The sequence below is a fragment of the Nannospalax galili genome, unplaced genomic scaffold (genome assembly GCF_000622305.1).
Source record: "Nannospalax galili isolate Female #2095 unplaced genomic scaffold, S.galili_v1.0 scaffold800, whole genome shotgun sequence".
NCBI classification, from domain to species: domain Eukaryota; kingdom Metazoa; phylum Chordata; class Mammalia; order Rodentia; family Spalacidae; genus Nannospalax; species Nannospalax galili.
In genome coordinates, this window is record NW_008347125.1 from 1,596,997 (window position 1) to 1,616,787 (window position 19,791).

General features: G+C 38.1%; 1 protein-coding gene across 1 annotated transcript in view; it reads right to left on the reverse strand.

Annotated features, from left to right (window-relative positions):
• Positions 1 to 9,729: 9,729 nt before the first annotated feature.
• The window catches only part of Btc (betacellulin), a 50,901-nt gene continuing 40,839 nt past the window's right edge, over positions 9,730 to 19,791 (reverse strand). Inside the window, exons 3-6 of the mRNA XM_008843529.3 lie at positions 15,373 to 15,499; positions 14,406 to 14,552; positions 12,911 to 13,018; positions 9,730 to 11,378 (exon numbers count right to left, since the gene is read on the reverse strand). Of these exons, the coding sequence (XP_008841751.1) occupies positions 12,913 to 13,018; positions 14,406 to 14,552; positions 15,373 to 15,499 (380 nt within the window). The 3' untranslated portion in view covers positions 9,730 to 11,378; positions 12,911 to 12,912. The remainder of the gene's footprint in view (positions 11,379 to 12,910; positions 13,019 to 14,405; positions 14,553 to 15,372; positions 15,500 to 19,791) is intronic.

Below are 19,791 nucleotides of genomic sequence, written 5' to 3' on the forward strand. Positions count from 1 at the left end.
GGTTCAGTGGTTAAGAGCACTGGCTGCTCCTGCGGAGGACCTGGGTTTGATTTTTAGCACCCACATGATGACTAACAGTCATTTGTAACTCTGGTACCAGGGAAATTTAATGCCCTCTTCTGACCTCCGCAGGCATTGCATGATACGGGTGCATTCACATACATGCAGGCAATACACTCATACACATAAAATAAAAATGATAAAACATATTTTTTAAAAAGACAGAATAGATTCGTTCCATTTGTATTTAGTATGTATTTGCTGTAAGGAAGAGTGGATGAGCAGCATCTGGAACAGGGGAGGTATTCCCTACCTTCTGGCCATAAGCTGAACAAACACCTCCTTAGGAAAGCTGTGTGATTACTCAAAGCCTTGCAATAAAGATGGGAGTTTCAGCAGAAAAAGGGTCAACTTGACCTCAGCCTGACCCTCTCTAGAAGCTCAGGACATAGTTTAAAGGCACAGAACTCTCATAAAATATAAAAATCATCACACAGACACCTCTGTATAAGTATTTAACAGCCCTATCTTATTTTACCAGGAAAGATGACTTGAGAATGTCAATACGTTGAGGTAAATAAATAGGCATTATCAACTCTTGTTGAACAGGTTTGTTACTAGAGATTGCATCAATATGTTTCTCTGCCCTCCTGAGGGTAAGCAGGCTTTTGTGTTTCCTAATCTTGGGACTTTCTGGCAGAAAGAAGATTATAAACTCTTGTATGACCACTGAGAAGGGAAAGTTGCCAGAAGAATGAGAGATAAAACTAATGAACTCATTAAGCAATTAAATTCCATTCATTTTATTGCCTAATAAAATGAAGAAAATGCACATTTTTGTGTTTTAAAGTGTTGAAAACATAAAAACAACACTGTTAACTGATTGCCAAGAAGCAAGAAGATAGTCAGGGAACCAGATCAGAACCTGATGAAATGTGAGACCTCTGAACTGCCCAGCCCCAAGCTGGTGCCAGCTAATGATGCCCAGAAGGACAAGCACACCCTGAAGCCTAGGCAGCTGTGAATACCAGGCAAGACTTTGGGGGAGGGAAGTGCTGAGAGAACCACGTGCCTGAGATTGAGCCTTCTAAATGGTAAAGCTGTTCTGAGCCTGGGGGTCTCCTTTATGGATTGGATGTTTACCCCAGAGTAGCACAAAACTCACAAGGGGGGCGAGGCAGTGAGTGACTTGTCTAACACACAATTCATTGCCAACACTAGTTAACTTCTCTGTCCACAGTCTTCCTCCATTCCACTCTGGTTTCCCTTTATAGGAGGAAAACACCATAACTAATGAAACTTTCTTTAAACTCTTACATGCTGAGGACAGGACCAGAACTCTATAAATATGTATCTACAAACTTCAATATAACCAGGAACATGTAAGCCTCCTGAATATCCACTGTGTAGCAGGAAACTGCCACAAACACAACCAACTTCATAATTCGTGTGGTCCAGGGCTAAAAATTAAGAATTTCAAGTAGGTCTAATTGAGTTTGCATGGTTCTTGTGCATGCTGTCACAATTGCTGTGAGTTCACAAGAACAAGCTCCCAGAAGCCTGGAAGACTCTGTTTCCTAATGGTCATACACCACCCCTGGCTCTTAAAATCTTCTGCCCCCTCTTCCGCAATGATCCCTGAGCATGAAACTTGGTGGGCGGGCTTCAGGGACAGAGGAGGGACTCTAAATATAATTAAGATGTATTATATGAAAATAAAAATACAATAAAAATTATATATTGAGAGAGAAAAGAAAGAACTTCAGTATGAAGCCATCTAAGTAGAGGCTCTGTCTGCTAAGTAGGTCACAAATCCTAGAGTCAGCTCTGAGCAGGGACTTCCATGAGCTCTCCACTTACACGTGGGGTGGGAACCATTATATCAAGTTTACAGATTAAAAAACTGAGGCTGGATAAATTCATGTAAATTACCACTAGTAAGCCATGGAGTTTACATTAAAACTCAGTTTGAAGGTTCTTGGATTAAATCTGCAGAATCTTCGGTAGGTATAATGAAAGCAAAAATTCTTTAGCTTCTAGATGATGTTTTGTGTGTTTACAGGAAATAGTAAACATAAAGCCTGCTAATTTTAGTCTCTTGGCTTACCTTTGGTCCATAGTCAGGGCTGGACACTTACTTGCTCTGGTCCAATATTTAAGGGAATGCAAAAAAGCGGTGGGAATCCAAACAAGTACCTAAAATTCATGCAAAATCCTTATTGAACAAAAATGTCAGAATTATAAAGACAAGCAGGTTGTGGGGACTTAGTTTACAGCCTTACACTATTATGCACTGGGAACAATCTGTTTCCAATTATACTAAAGTTCCCTGGTCTGGGACCATCCAGTGGTCCAAGTTTATGAGGGCTGACGAAAGCATGTGAACAGAGTAGACAATGCGAGGCTCTGTGCAGTCATGCTTTCTGACTATGGAACTTCTATTATTTTTTTCTACTTAGACTATTTTAGATAAGAATATAAAAAAAGCACACATTCTTTTTGCCTCAGAGTCCAATATGGAATGACACTGGAAGCAACAAATTGTGTTTTTAAGCATCAATTTATATAATGCCCATGATTGTGATATATTCAGTATATGAAATTAGTGTCATATGTTTTGCCACAGTTCTTTTTTTAATATTTTTATTTATTATTTTTATTTTATTTGTATGAGCATTATGCCTGTGTGCAGGTAGGGGCATTCATGTCGTGCAAGCCTACGGAGGACAGAAGAGGCTGTCAGATCCCCTGGAAATGGAGTTACGGACAGTTGTTAGCTGCTATGTGGGTGCTGGAATTCAAACCCGGGTCTTCTGCAAGAACAGTCAGTGTTCTTAACCACTGAGCCATCTCTCTAGCCCCTTGCCACAGAAGTTCTAAAGAATGTTTTGACTCAGAAAGAATACACCCCACAGACATTCAATTTGGATGACAAAATGTGTGCTTATTCCTGTCATTATTATTCCTATGCACATTCACAGCATCAGTGTGCTTGGCACCTGCTTAGGGCTGTGTGTTATACACTTCTCAACCAGCTGTGACACCTGTGCCTTTCAGACACCTGAATGTCTTCTCACCTGTACTTGGACATTACACTCCGTCCATTCTTCCAGACCTAATCTTGCCTCCCTTCTGAGACATCTTTCCTAATCCTTTCAGCCCCCAGTCTATAGAAGCAAGCTACTGTATATGCAGGTATAGCTCTAGAAGATAAAGCTTGTGAGAGAACAAAATCTAGACTTACTTTCTTTCTTTCTCTTTCTTTCTTTCTTTCTTTCCTTCCTTCCTTCCTTCTTTCTTTCTTTCCCTTTTCCTTGTCTTTTGAGACAGCATCTTCCTATAGCCAACAGCTGGCTTGGATTCGCCAAGGGGACCAGGCTGGCCTTGAACTCACAGAGATCTGCCTGCCTCTACCTCCCAAGTGCTGGGATTAAAGACATGTGCCACCACACCTGGCTTCTATACCATCTTTTTATCTTTAGAATTTCAAATATGCTCTGCATTTGCTAGGTGTTGAATATTCACTGTGTGAGAACTATGGGCAGCAGGCCCCAATCTTCATTGAAGAATTATTAGCAGCTGATCACTATTGGGGGAGGAAGAGCTGGTCTTCTTAAAGGGAGGGAATCTAGATAGACTGACTAGACTTCAGTGGATGAACTTGCACTGAGAGACATCTGGGGACACTAACTTGACATGATAAACCTTAATGCAAATGACAAAATTATGAATTCCAGTGGGGGGCTATTGTAGGGTGCCAATGGGAAACAGGAAAGAATTTATAAAGATGATTAATATATTCTGTATGAAATACAGAAAAAAATCAATAAAATATTTAAAAATATATTCACTGTGTGAATAAGTGAAATATTTAGTTTCTTATTGGAGGGGTCTCTCTATATATATCTCACATGCATACTCTCGCTCACTTCAAAAATACTCTTTTATTCTTCCCGTAACCTTCCTACTACATGTAGTACACTTTACAGTATGTCTATGGCCAGCTTTCAGCATCTAACCATTTGAATTAGACTCTGAAAGAAAACTATAAAATGATTTGCTTCACTTTACACATGTAACTGGTATCACATGAGGTGGCCTTATAATGCCAAAAATTTGCTGCTATTCAAGTGTAACTTTCTAAGTGTTAGGCTTATAATATAATATCAGTAGCTCTCCTATGGTGTCTTTAAAAATTACTATTTATTAATTATCTTCAAGGTAAACATCTGTTCGTACATCCACATAGTGATAAAATTCTAGATTGGTGAGGTCTAAATTAATGTTGTTTGTTAAAGTCAGAAGATACTAGGTACATGGAGTTAATTTTGGTTACTAGGATAAATATGTTTTCTAATTACAACAATTTGCATAAAACTTTACTATTTATAAAAGCTTTAGGAAGTACACAAAATTTTTCCAGTCTTTTTCTTCTTAATATCCTATGTTGCTTGATTAGAGAAAGGAAATGTGTTGCTCCTCTGAATTGCTCCAAACTCCAGAAAAGCACCCTTCAGTTGGTGTGCACACTGCACTTCTGTGCACACTGCACTTTTCAGTCCATTGAGTTACAGTCAGTGTTCTTTTATCACAGTTAAAACATGTTAACAGGCTTGCTAAATCTGCATGAGATACTGCTGCAGAATTCTCAGATTTTATACCACTCCATGCTCTGTTTTCTCTTAAACTGTTCAACTACATAATCTTACCAGTTGTTTATTTAGCTGATCCATAGGCTCACAACAATATATTACTTTCCTTTCTTATGTTCCATTTTGGAAGTAGATATTTTCAATGTTACTGTGGTTTCAGAATTGAAGATGCCAAGTTAAGAAGCAGATGGCAATCACGGACAAGCACTATGATCTCTGGCATGGTCCTTAAGCTCCCTAAGCTTCAAAGTTATCATCTAGGAAATAGCATAATGCTTACTATACAGGGTCACTGTGAATAACAGTGTGTGGCTATTTCAGTCCTTGGCCCAAGTTATTTTTAAAATCAGCCTTGATGTTCATCAAAAGTATCTAACTTATACCTATCTCAGCACAATTTTAAAAACAATTAGTCCTAGGCTACAGAGATGGCTCAGTAGTTAAGAGCAGTCATTGTTTTTGTGGAGGACCTGGGTTCAGTTCCCAGCACCCACATTGCAGCTAACAACCATCCATAATGCCAGTTTCAGGGGATCCAATGCCCTCTTCTGGCCTCTGAAGGTATTGCATACATGTAATGCACTTACATACCTGTAGGCAAAACACTCATACACATAAAAATAAAACAATTATTAGTCATGATTATTTTCAATGGCATTATAGTTTTTCTTGTCTTTTCCTGTATGCTCTTAAAAAATATGTAAGGCAAACAGAATGCACATAAACAGATAAATAAGGCAAATGAGCCAGTGTCATAGGACTGGTCACTGGGGTGGAATCCCCACCTAAGCACAGACTCTTCCAACAAGAACAGAAAAGCATTCCTTCCACAGGAATCATAAACCCTTAAAAACACAGTGAACTTACTGCATGTGTGCAGCCATCCAACCTCAGAATAGTCCTTGCTTCCCTTGACCATCCCCAGTTCTATTGAGCTTAGTAATAACAACTAGCATTAATTGTACTAGTACCTAGAATCCTCAAGATACTCCTGGTGCCACACCAAGCATTTAACTACCATACTCTCAATTAATTCTCTTAATTTGCCCTATTTGCTATTTATTCTGACTTTGTAGATCACGAACCTTAATGGGGTTAAATAATTTGCCCAAAGCCTCACAGCGAAGTAAGAGATTGAAGCCCTATGTCTAAACAGAGACTCTATGTTCATGACTTTCACTTTGCAACAGTTCAGAAGTGAATTTCTCCTTCCCCACAAGCACTGGTTTCATTAAGAGTTCAGATATTTAGAAGTCCAGTTAGAGTTAGGGGCAAAAGTGTTAGCAAGATATTCAAGAATAAAGTCTCCTTGTTTTAAGAATGAAACAAGAAACAAATAGAAACCAACCAACCATATAAGAATGCTATGTAAATGATATTTAAGAATCCCTGCTTCTGATTCATGGGGAGACAAAATGTTCCTGGGATTTATGTGTATATAATGCAAATGTAGAATATACATACATATATATGCACACACACATATATATGTATACACATATACTAGAAATGGGTTTATTTTAATTAGTTCACACATTGCAGTATCTGGAAAGTGGATTTAGAGATTAAGTCAAATACAAGGTTTTCTCTTATTTCCTGCTAAAGTTCAGAATAGTGCACACCATCATCTAGCTCAGATCACAAAGCTTTAAAATATTTTTTATTCTGTATTCATTTTACAAGAATAATTGCATTTGCCACAAAAAGCAATGTTAAGGAGTTCTGTGTTTATGAAGAATTTTGCCTGTATTACTCTCAAACTGGACAAAAGATGAGGAAAGTAAGTTTTGCAAAGCACTTCTGTTACACAAGTATTTATTCATCTATTATGTAACTTAAACTTCAGTGAAAATAGTAAAACATGGAAAGTCCTTTAAAACAATGATTGGTCAACATTGCTTTTAGATCATAATCCTTGACTGAGCCCACTTCAAGACCTACATTTTGAATTTTCTAGCAACAATCTTCATTATTTATCATCTAAAGCACTGATTCCGTTTTCAGAGTTTTATAGTTTCCTAATAAATAATTTCAAGCTATATCAAATGCCAGTATCTGACAGGGCTGATGGAAGAATGAAGAGCTTGAAGCCAACTAGATGTTATGATAAGACACATACTCCTAGGGTCCAGTGCACTAGCACAGAGGCAAGAGTGGACTGACTGCACGTTATGTTCTGGCATTAACACTTGGCTGCCAAAGAGGATCACATGGGAACTGGTTCCTTTGCAGAAAAAAAAAAAAAGTGCATTGACGCATAAATGACTCTTTGAAGAACAGAAGATGCCCAAGTGTAGCACTTACCTCTCTCAAGCATAGCGAAGATTACTCAAAACTATTTTTGGACCAAGGAAATATAGTTGTACATGTGTGCTCTTGGCAGTTATTATACAACATGTTAACCACTAAGCATCAAGCAGAACTCCAAACCTCAGTCTATGCTAAGTCAACTGTTTAGGTTAAAAGTATAATAATCTCCTTGGGTAACATAATACAATATCTTGACTAAATCTCATTTAAATTCTATACTATGAAAGACCAGATCCACTAGAAGTTAAGCTCCATGAGGTCAGAGGTTTGGGGGTTTTACTTTTATTAATATTTTATCTGTTTTGTGTAAGTGGCATAATCCTAGCACTGAAGGTATTTGGCACTTAATATATACTTAAATAATGCTTTCAGGTGAATGAATGATTAAGCCACCATAACAGTTATATGCAGACTATACTAAAATAAACATCTCTTAAAGAAATAGTTTGGTCTTAAAGCCATGGACACTAAATTTGTCCTTAATTTTCCTTATAAAATTTGTTCAAACAAGTTCTCATCTAAATGTAGCTCAGTTGTGGAGCACTTGTTTACCAGGCACAAAGCCCTGGGTTCAGTCTTGAGTATTTCCAATGAATGAATGATAATAGAATCATTTATCTGTGAGGGTGGTAGTGCAGCCTCCAATCCCAGCACTCTAGAGGCTGAAGAAGGAAAATAGAGAGTTCCAGGCTTGCTGCATCTACCTAGAAAAATTGTCTCAAAACAAAATAAACAAAATAAAGAACAACAGCATGCTATTTGGCCCAGAACTTCCTTGTACAGGCTAGGCAAGTGCTCTGCCACTGGACTTCTCCAGCCTTTGACCCAAACTTGGTCCAATTTCTGTGTGACTTGCTCACATAATCACATGGGCAATCATATGAGTGGAAAATACAAAAGTCCTAAATATTTCACTGCAGAGAAGAAAGAAACTCTCTCCTCGAACTCAGAAGCATCACAGCTTACAAAGCATATACTCACTCTCCCAGCCATGCCCAGAGCAATCCGGGATGAGGCAGGTGTCCTTTGATTTCCTTGTTTCTGTTGTTCATTCCTGACAATACCCATTGGTCCTTAGACTGTCAGAGCTTTCAGAGGAATTCTGTAGAATTTGAGAAAACCCAAGAAATATTTGAGCTTTCTCTGGCTTGAGGCAGAGGCATTTTTCTCTGAAAGCCAATCATTAATCTAGGTATAACTTCTTCCGGGATCCTTCCTTGGCTCTCTCTAAGCTAAGTCACCTCCATTCATAATACATAGTACCTTAAGTCTCTCAGAACATCTGTGGTAGAGTTCTCTAGAGACCCTGGGATATTAGCAATATGGATCAGTTCAAGTAGAAAGGTCTCAATCCAGAGAAGCCAATATTGCAACTTTTGATGTAGGGTGGGGAGTCTGAGAACCCAGAAGGATACCAATCTAAGTTCCACGGTCCTAACACTGGCAATCCTGGAGGTCTGATGTTGAAGGTAGTAAAAAATAATGTCATCTCATCTCTCAGAGCAGAAACCAACTCACCTCTACATTTGTTTTCTCCAGGCACCTGGCCAAATTAATGATGTCAACCTCCATTGAAGGTGGAGTTTCTCCACCTACCCTCAGAATCACATGCTAATTTCCTCTGGAAACATGCTCACAGGCACACCAATTCAGGATGCACCATATTTGGTCAGGACCTAAGTTCTGTGTTAAGGAAACCCAAATAGAACTAGCTCAAGCCAAGTGAGAACTTATCCTGGAGATAGAAACAGGTCTCAATGGAACCCATAGACAGGAATGAGCTGAAGCTCTGACAGTGTGTGAAGCTGGTAATCCAATGCTGTTCACTGAGCATCTTCTTGAAGTTTCTCTGTCTCTCTCCTGGACATCTTTGTTTGCTTTTTGGGTGCACATGAAGCAAAATATAGATGTCAATTACTTAGAAGTAGGCATTTTTATGCTCCAAATCCCAAAAAAGACTGGTGTCAAGTTCCCAGTTCTCCTGCAATGACTCTAATTGGCCCAATTTTATTAAATGTCCACATGAAACCAACCAAATGTAGCTGGAGGTGCGTTGCAAGTTTCCTCATGGGTCCAGGCCACGAGGGACTGCAAGGAACAAGGGTTCTGGCCGAGGTGGGGGTGAGTGGCGCCGAATCAACACACAGACTCCAGGAGTCAGGTGAGAGCAGGCACTACGCGAGGTGCTGCAGACTCGTTTATTGCTGGGAAGTACAAGCCTTATATACCTCTCCCCCTGCCCCCAGTGTCTCATAAATTGGTATGTCACTTCCTGATAGATCCCCTCATCCGGGCAGGATCCCCTCATCCAGGCAGATTGTAGGTTGGCTATTTTGCAGAAGCGCAGGCTGTGCTCCCAAAGTGGAAGCTGTGTTCTCTTAGTGCAGCCTGTGCTTAAGCATGGCACTTCCTCTCTTACAGAAGTAGACTTCCAAGTTGGGGCCAGAGTATTGGCAGATGGTCATATAGGTGTCCTCACACTTCAGAATAATTCAATTCTAAAGAAAACACATGGGCCAAATGCAATATTTCAAATGCATTAATGGATAGTTTTTATAAAGCACAAATTTTCAAGAGCAGTAGTGTTTACATTTATTTCTACTAATAATTCATGATACCAGTAGAAAATTCTCAAGTAAAAATATGGCTGCTTTGTTTAAAAATAAATTTATTTTATTACATAATAACATTGACAGTACATATAAACAATGTAGTAAATGCAAAAACATTCGAAAAATACATTTTGAAAAGACATAAAAGTTTTGGCGATTCTTTCTTGACATCAGAACTTTAAGAGACACCATGAAAAACTTCAGATAAAAATGAAATTCCCAGAGTCAAACTATGTTAAGACAATTACAGCATTGGTGGTCCTGTTCTAATCATTTGTTTGAAGCTTTTTTAGTATCAAAGAAGACTGAAGAAAAGACATACATGAGCCAAAGGAGACTTTATAAAATAAAACACATGCAACATGAGTTTGTTTTATGTAGTCCTATTTCAAGCATGGCCATTGAGTCACAAGAAAACAAAATGTATTTTGAAAATTGTCAGTGGTTTGACTTAGCTGTTATTCATAGGGGAGCTATTTCTACATTAGTAAAACCCCAGTCTCATTCAAAACACTATGCTATGCAAAGTTTAAGCTTTTGTTTGAATCTATGGACTCTATATTACAAAATAAAATTTACGACAGCTCTGATACATGGGAAGTGCAACAGTCTGTGAGATATCTTCCCCTTGGCTTTTGTAAATGATCCATTTAATAAATATAGAAGTTCCATGTTCTACAGAATATTGGCTAAATATAAATTTCACTTTTTCATGTTTCTATTAAATATAACATAGAGTTGAAGGAATATATGGGAAATGGTTCAAATAATAGATGTGACAGTCATGATTCCATTGCACCCAAATTCACCTAACAACAGTAATGCATGCTTTGACTAGAACAAGGAAATGAGGCTATGGTCACATATGGTCTCACAGAGTCTGCTGTGCCACCACCAATCTCAGCCTCTTGCAGTGCTATTATTTATACTTTATTGAGCATAACTACCTATCTGGAGTTTAAAGAATACTGGGCATTTACTTTTCCACCTCTATTCATCACTATTGCTGTGGGGCAAATCTGTTTGTTTTAGTAATGTAGTTATTTACTCATGGCACTGAAACTTCATAAAAGAGCAAAGAAATATAAGAAAATCAACTCTACAGAAAGCATGATGCTAACATCAACACTGGCCAAGACTCTGCATTCTGCAAGAAAATTTCCTTAACATCTCAGAACTACAGCAAAGCACAGTTCATAGGGAATCTTGGATTATATTACTGATTTGGATTATAGAAAGCCAAGTGAACAAAAACGGTAGTTTGGAGGACCAGCTTTGAATCTGGGTTGATCTTGGTTCTACTCCATCTCCATCAATTCCTATATCTCTAAATTTAAGTTCTATTATCTAACTTCTTTCATCCTCTTTCCATATGTGGGAATGAGGACCAAAATCTGTATTTCAAATATTGATGAAAGGATTAAATGAAATAATATATTTCAAACTCTTAGCGTATTGTAAGTCTACAAAACTGATGCTTCAGTTCTTAAGATCTAAATTGTTCCCCACCTTTTCTCTTTTATTTGATTAACAATCCTGGTAGCAGAGCTTAAGAGAAAGTTTATTGAAATATCCTTTCTTTCTGTTGAAACTTAAACAGGTCTTTTTTCCCAATTATTGGACTACAATAAAAATATCATTATTAAAACAATAATAAACAAGACAAAGTTACAAATAAAAACAAAAAGTAAATACAAAATAATTAAGAATTCATTTCTACTAGCTGTTTTCCTGAGACATATTCTGTCCATTTTCAAATGAATAAGGCACTTTTTAGCTTGCCCACCAGGGATCACTTGATAACCTGTAAGAATGAAGAAAATAAGAACAACTTTAAAATAAAGCACTATGCAAGAGTCTGCATTTGTACTTTCAATCCTTTAGTGTTGCCCTTGTGAGAAATAAGCAGATCACTATAATTTCTCTGCAAGCATTATTGTTTACTATTAAGCCACTGGGATGTGTGTGGATGTGAACACAGAGAGAGTTAGAGAAAGTGACTGCTTTCCCATACTGAATGTGCATAAGTAAGCATGCGGCCTGACTGTTCTCAGCCTTCCCCATGACCTGTAGGAACTAGCCAGGAATCAAGCCAATGCTGTGAACAGATAGCAGAAGGAGAGCAATTCTGTCTCTTTAAGCCTGAGTTTCTGGTTCCACCAAGTGTGTGGAACCCACCTTATTTCTGGGCCTCCATCATTCATATGAGCCAATAGATTCTCTTAGTTTTAACATAGTTTGGGTTGGATTTCATGTCATTACAAGCCAAATCATCCTACTTCATTTGGTTGGATGTGCATCTTGCAGACATTCAGAGGAGTTTCACACTACAGAGTACATGGCTGTGACTCCAGTGCACACTGGTTTTTGGTTGGGGTTAGTTAGTTGGAGGCATGTACTGAACATCTGGAGCAGAAACATTGTGGGGGTATGTTTTCATTATGGAGGTATATGTTTTCACTGTTTAAGTTTCTGCCACAGCAAGTGCTCCTACCTGGTGGGAGCTGCCCCAGCATGCCTCTGAGTGCTAGGGTATCACTTGCCCTGACCCACCAGGCATAGGAAGCTCAACAGCTTCTTGTTGTTGCCATGCTCAAGGAGTCTGACTGGCCCAGGTGGATTTCCTGAGGCCTGTCCTAGCAATGCATTCATCAACATCTCTGTATTGAATTAGCTGGGGAGGTTTGTGACTCCTATTGGGATCCTGACTCATCATGGCTTAATATATGGTAAATGCTCCATAGATGCAGTCATTATTAGAATATTGCTATTACTATTCTACTTCTCGATGTGATATGTCTAAATCACAACACTCCTTTCTGCCCAGCATAGTGGCTCACATCTTTAATCCCAGTACTGGGAAGCAGAGGCAGGCAGCAGATCCCTATGAGCTGAGGGCCAGTCTGGTCTACACAGTGAGTTCCAGGCCAGCTGGGGATACAGGGAGACCCTGCCTCAAAAAGCAAAAAACAAACAGACTATTCCCTTATCCAAAAATGGGGAATAAAAATACAACTGTAATATCCATGTGGCATTGCAATGCCATTTCCCATGGAAACACATAAAAGACAAGGAAAAGAACAGGATCATCCTTCACACATAAAATTATTTTAACATGGTCAAACAGAAAATGTTTGGGTTTGTTTCTATTTTTCCACGTTATTGTGTCATGATATAGTTATGACAAAATCTTCAGGTTCCATTAAAGGCAATGAATTTTTAGATGTATGTCAATATAATCAGTACTTATCAGTGATTATTAGGCATAATTAAGCCACAACTTACCACTTCAGGCCACCTGAATGGTTTCCCATCCGCTAAGTTTACTAGACTTACCATTATGCAATATTAGTCTCCTGAATATCTTCACTTATGGGAGTTTTGTCTTTACCCAGAGTTTGCATTCTTTCTTCTTTCTTTCTTTTACGATGTTTCCGAAGAGGACTTTGAAAATAACACGTTAGAAATTAGTCTGAGTCTGTTAGTTCATGTAAATACAAAATTATTGAATAAGAGAGCTTGTGATTTTATTTCTACACTGTTAAAAAGTCCCTTTCCATCTTAAATTAATTGAGTTCTCTTTTAGCATGTTTCTTTTTGTAGGCTCAAAGTAGCTATAATATGCCACAGTGTGTGGGGTGGTACAGTATAGTTATATAAATACAATATAAATGGATTATTGGTAGTTATTGGTTAGCAGAAAAAAATTCAGGCAAAGTTATTTAATAAGGTAGAAAAGTTAGCATTACTTAGTGTGAATAGATGAAGCGGCGGAAGTTAGAAACGGGCATAAGAAAAAAAAGTGTGACAGAAGCCTCTGGAAAAAAAAAAGCTAAATTTCTAAGCAGAAATTGGTCTAATATTCTAGACTGAACTCCAGGATTTCCTGAATGTGCAGTTCAAAATTAATATAACAAAATAGGTCATTTCTAAGCTTTGCCCAACTCATTCTCTGCCCCAAACTTGGCATCAAAAATTTTCCTTTCTACCATGGAGTACAAAAACTCAAAGCTATTCTTCAAATTAACAAGATTCCTGTAAACAGCCTAGTTTAATACTTTTGTCTTACAGAAACTAGAATTAACATCCAAAGACATCAAGAAATTTATCCAAAGCTTTAAAAATACATAATGGTGGAGCTGGTCTATGCTAGTTCTTTTTTCTTCTAAGAACACAATAAAGAAATTATGAGACATTCTCTTCTGGTGTAGACCACAGCACAGCAGAAAAAGGCAACAGTTCACAAGGCTGAACTGGTTCCTGAAGGTGAGAAGAAGCATTTTAACGAATGGTCGGCTTTAAAATAAACTCAGTTATTAACTAATGTACTAACTCACTTTTTCTCAAAGAAAAAATAAAAATTTTCTTGATTTCAAACATACAATGAAAATTAAAGATAAGGAAAAATGTAGAATTATGTGCACATAAAATTATCTTATTTTAACATGGTCAAACAATGTTTGGGATTGTTTCTATTTTTCAATATTATTGTTGATGATACAGTTTTAGAAAATGAACATTTTCTTTAGACTACTAACAAATGCAAAATACATCTGCCATCAGGATTAAATGCCTGGCTTTTTAAAACTAAAACAGTTCTATAAATTTTGCTTGAGTTATAATAATTTTTGGCAGTACAGTGATAAATTATCTATTATGTGCTTCATTATAAATAAGTATTTCAATAGAAATGAAAGCAAGCTTCAATGAGTAGATTTAGTTTAATGAAAGCAAAAGGGAAACAATGCTAGAAAAGGAGAGAAAGAAGGAAGAAAAGGAAGAAGGCAAGATGTAATCCCTCAGGTTTGTATAGAATTGTTTCAGTACTTACTGACAGCAGGTGCAGACACCAATGACCAGAATGATAAATACCACCATAACTGCTATCAAACAAATCACCAGAACCTGTCCTCTGTCTTGCTGGAGGTAAAACAAGTCCACTCGCTCACACCGCGCCCCAAAGTAGCCTTTCTCACACCTGTACAACAAAGTAAAAGCGCAACATTATGAGTCTCCATTTCCTTTTTGAAGAAATTGGCATTGCTTAATAAAAGACTCGGTTCCTTTGAGAAGGAGAAAGAAGGCAAGCTCTCCTGTTCATCAGGACCAGCACTCTTTGCTTCATGAAAACCCTGCTCACTTGGATGCTATTAACATGTGTTATAAATCAACCACAATGGCAATCTAGTAAAAATGTTTTGAAGTTTTAATCTCTGAGTTTGTAAAGAGGGGGATACTAAAATTCCCTCCACAGCATTCCTAATTATTAAAAGTTTCCACCCCAAGGAATTCAAAGCTATCCAGAATGTCTCATTTCATTGTAGGGTAATACAGTTTCATTGCACCAAAACACTCTTACAAACTATTATAAATTTTCATTGTTTCATACAGTCAAGCACAGTAATGTGTGTGAAAGATGATAACCCAGTGTTCCAAACCAGAAAGATCCATAAATAACACTTCTATAGAATCCATCTCCCCCCCACCCCCTGACATACACACACAACATACAGTAATTTTGGTTACTGGGGAAACCACCAATCAAGAAAGTTTTCTGTTGCTCTTGCATCCACCACCGCCAGCTAGATCACAAGTCCCTTCCTAGCCAGATCCTTTAGCTGGGTGCCTAAGGCCACATTTCCAGGTGTGTTAATACTTGTCTCCACTTCCCTTCAAGCAGTGTCCTTTTATTCTATAGTCCCACTGAAGTGAAATGACCAGAATCAACCAGAGGTCTGAATGAGGCTATAGGTTGTCCTAGTCTCCCAAGTCTCTGTCAATATATTCTTAGGCTATACCTGAACAGCAGCAAAATGCCTGGGTCTGTGACTGCAGTTATGAATGCCTTTAACCAAGCTGGGACTTGTTCATGCAAAACTCCCTGAGCTAACGGCTTGGTGATATATGGACTATGCAGAAGAGTTTCTGAATTGTTTCAGAAGCTTAAAGGATACATAAAAATTTGAATACATTTGAATTAAATTTATCTGTTGCAACATCAGCACTTTTTTACCAATAAATATTTCCCTGTATTCTCTACAGACATTCAAACGCAAATACTAGCCACATACATAACTATTTACATACCAAAAACATCAAATTCTGTATCTTGAAAAGATTTCTGTGCCAATTCATTTTTCTTTTTTTCTTTTTAAAAGTTTTTAGATATTTTATTTATTAATTTTATTTTCTGTGTATGAGTGTATTGCCTGCATGTGTATAAGCGCACTCTTGTCATGCAATGCCCGCGAAGGTCAGAAGAGGGTGTCAGATCCCCTGGAACTGGAGTTATGGACAGTTATTAGCCACCATGTGGTTGCTGGAAATCAAACCCCAGTCCTCTGGAAGAGCTAGTGCTCTTAACCACTGAGCAATCTCTCCAGCCCCAACTTCATTTTTTCTTTAAGAAGGGATTTATCCCCACAAATCCAGTATTTCTTCAGTAAGGAGATCCCTTAATACCAATATTGTAGCTGATACCATACTTCAAAAAGCAATAAAAAAACAATCTTAGAAACAATCTCAATGGAAAGGTGAGCTATTAGGCAAAGAAAGAGAAAGATTCCCAAGGCTCTGGTGGAAGGACCTTATGGCCTCCTGTAAGAATTCAGGGCATCTTCATTCTAAGGTCAAAACACAGCTTAGAGCTTAGGAATGTGTCAAACTATCAACAAGCTGTTAAAAATGGGATTGAAAACATCACTTATAATTGAATGTGTCAAGAATGTTTTCAACTTTTTCAACTGAATTTTTGTGAATTTCATACAATATATTTTGACCATATTTAGATCTCCTCCCCGTCTGCTTACGGCTCCCCAAACAATTTCATATACTCGTGTGTGTGTGTGTGTGTGTGTGTGTGTGTGTGTGTGAAGCTGTTAAAAATGGGATTGAAAACATCACTTATAATTGAATGTGTCAAGAATGTTTTCAACTTTTTCAACTGAATTTTTGTGAATTTCATACAATATATTTTGACCATATTTAGATCTCCTCCCCGTCTGCTTACGGCTCCCCAAACAATTTCATATACTCGTGTGTGTGTGTGTGTGTGTGTGTGTGTGTGTGTGTGTGTGTCGATAGAGTCAAATTTGTGTCCCCAAATGCCCTTCAGTGTGGGTTCATCCACTGAAGCCTGGCCAGGTCACCCTTAAGACTGATTCTTCCCCTTCCAGCAGCCACTTCTTCCTCAGGTAGGGATGGGGCTTCTTACCCACTTCTTCCTCAGGTAGGGATGGGGCTTCTTACCCACTTCTTCCTCAGGTAGGGATGGGGCTTCTTACCCACTTCTTCCTCAGGTAGGGATGGGGCTTCTTACCCACTTCTTCCTCAGGTAGGGATGGGGCTTCTTACCCACTTCTGGCAAGGATGAGTTTTAAAAGAGATTTGTAAAGAATCTAATCAATTTTACAAATCTGCATGCTTTCTTCTAATTAGCTTAATTTTTAAAAAGTGTTATGTATATGTATGTTTTGCCTGCTTGTATGTGCACCACCATGCATGTAATGCCCGTGGAAGTCAAAAGAGGATGATAGATGCCCTGGATCTGGTTACAGGCAGTTGAGACCTGCTTTGTGGGTGCTGGGAGTCAAACCCGAGTCTTCTACATAAGCAGTAACTGCTCTTAGGGACTGAACCATCTCTCTAGCCACAATCTTAAATATTTCTTTAACAAGCCTACTACATATGATATTTTAAAGTGTTTTACTCATAAATGGTCAGCTATTACAAGGTGCTCTTTAGGAATGTCTACCTAATTATAAGCTCTGGGTTCAGTGGCTTTAAATGAGTTTCTCAGTAAGCAGTACTTCCTATAAGTTGTAATTCAATGAAGCCATGCTACAGCATGACATGGTTATAGTACCTCTCATGTTATTTGACTCTTCAACAAACATATCAGTCGAAGATCATTTTCACCAGGTGCCTTTCCCACACCGAAAATAAGGGGAAAAGGGAGCTAGATCCTAGTGTCTATAAACAGTGAACAAATGTTTATTGAGTCAAAACTTAGAAAATAAAACTGACATTTAAATGGTAATTTTGCAGCTCTTTTCTTTGTTTTTGTTTGCTTGTTTGGTTGCTTGATTTGGATTTTGAAATAGGTTCTCACAATGTAGCTCAGTCTAGCCTCAAATTCATGATCTTCTGCGTAAGCCTTCTGACTTAGGACTAGGACTGCATGTCAGTGCTACCATGGCTGGCTTGAAAATAGGTTTTTAAAGATCCCTTGTCTCAGGGGACTGCAAAATCAGGCAAGAGATCATTGTTCTGAAATAGTCATCAGATGCTGTTTACATAGATTTACAAATGTTAACCCAATCATTATCCTACCCTCAATCTTTGAGGTAAGTGCTATTAACCACATTTTAACTGAGGTACAGGTAAGTTAAGTCAGGAGGTTTATGATTCAAACTCTGGCTCCCAAGTTGGTGCCTTAACAGCTTGCGAATGAACAGTGATGCATAAATAAATAAAATGTATATATCTGGAAATAAACTATTCACATGCCAAGAAAATACTGAGAAAACCAACAGAAGATTTGAGTTGTTTGAAATACGTTGCATGTTCGTGTGCATGTGCATGTGTGTGTACATGTGAGTATGTGTGTGCATGTGTGTTTGTAAAAACAGGAATCCTTTGATCACAAGCAATAGAGATATTTCTGGTATCCCAAAATGGTATTGTCACCAAAGATAAAACAAGTGTTGGTTGAATTTATACTATAAAAAATGACCTAATAGGTCAGGCAGGCCTAGGTTAAAAACTCATCTGGATGGCACAATTAGGGAATACTCACTCTATACTGGGCACCATAATTAGTGGTTCTTGCATTTATATTTGGGTAAATCTTCAACACTTAACAGTATTGCTAAATATCTCTATATATCAATACTCTGGAAAGGTAATTGACTCATTACTAATATCACTTAAAGAAAATAAAATCTTACCTATGGTCTGTCTGACTTCAAAATCTCTTCTGCCTCCTGTTATTGGTTCTACATTGCTCCACTAAGAAGGTATACTTTGAAATTCAGCATAGCATTAAATGGACTGATAGAGACACTCATCTGTTATTTCTTGCATACCTGTTAAATTGTAGGTGCTGTGCTTAGCACTGGAACACACAAAAATGAATAAGCCATGAGCCCTGCCTCTAGGAGCTCACTGGCATATAAGTGATATGATTGACTACTGTGCTCTTATGAGTTAGAGCTTTTGCTGAAGTGGGGCTAGGTCATAGAGGAGGGACATCCATCTCACACTAAGTGTCCTCTTGGAAAGGAGGAAGGAAAGAGCCCTAGAGGAACTGATGCTTGAGTCGCATCTTAAGCCATCAGCAGGAAAAACCCTCCAAGCTATGAAAGGGTTTTGCATAAGAAGCCATGAAAAAGAATGTAGGCATTTACAGGGACACCTGGGGACACAGTGAAAAATATAACTAGAAAGTTAAGTCAGGATCAGAGGAATTACGGAGGCTAAGGAAATGAGTTTTAACCTTGCAGTAAATGGCCGAAGCTGCTTATTGATCTAAGGTAGGTAGATCACACAACGTGGTTTCATCTCAGAAGGCAGCACTATGAAAGAACAATAAATCTGTAGACATAGGGACCAGCTAAAACAAATGTACTGGGTTAAAGGGCATTCATCTTTTTAAAACTCAATATATGCCTCCAAGCCAGTAAATAACTAAATGGAATTTTTAAAAATCTGATTCACTCTTCTTACACACACACATACACACACATTTTCCTTTGTTCTTTACATTAGCAACCCCCCCCACACGTGCACATATTTCTTCTTGGAATTGAACTTAATTAAATTTTGAGGAAGTCTATGACTCTTAATTTTCAGACAAAATAGGGTTTGGAACCCCTGTTGTGAGATAATTACTGGAAAAAAATTGTGCTAGGGAAGCTGTGTAGAAGAACATGCATATTCTTTGAAAATTGAGGTCAAAATTATGCCTAAAAATCACTTGCTCCCACTGTCAGGCAAGGTCTCAGAAAATATTTTAGAGGGACAATCCCTTTAGAAGAAAATAAATATTAATGATATGCAAAAAGTTGAAGCCAGGTGTGGTGGCACATGCCTTTAATCCCAGCACTCGGAAGGCAGAGGCAGGCGGATCTCTGTGAGTTCGAGGCCAGCCTGGTCTACAACAGTGAGTTCCAGGCCATCCTGGGCTACAGGGAGGCCTTGTCTCAAAGAGACCTTAA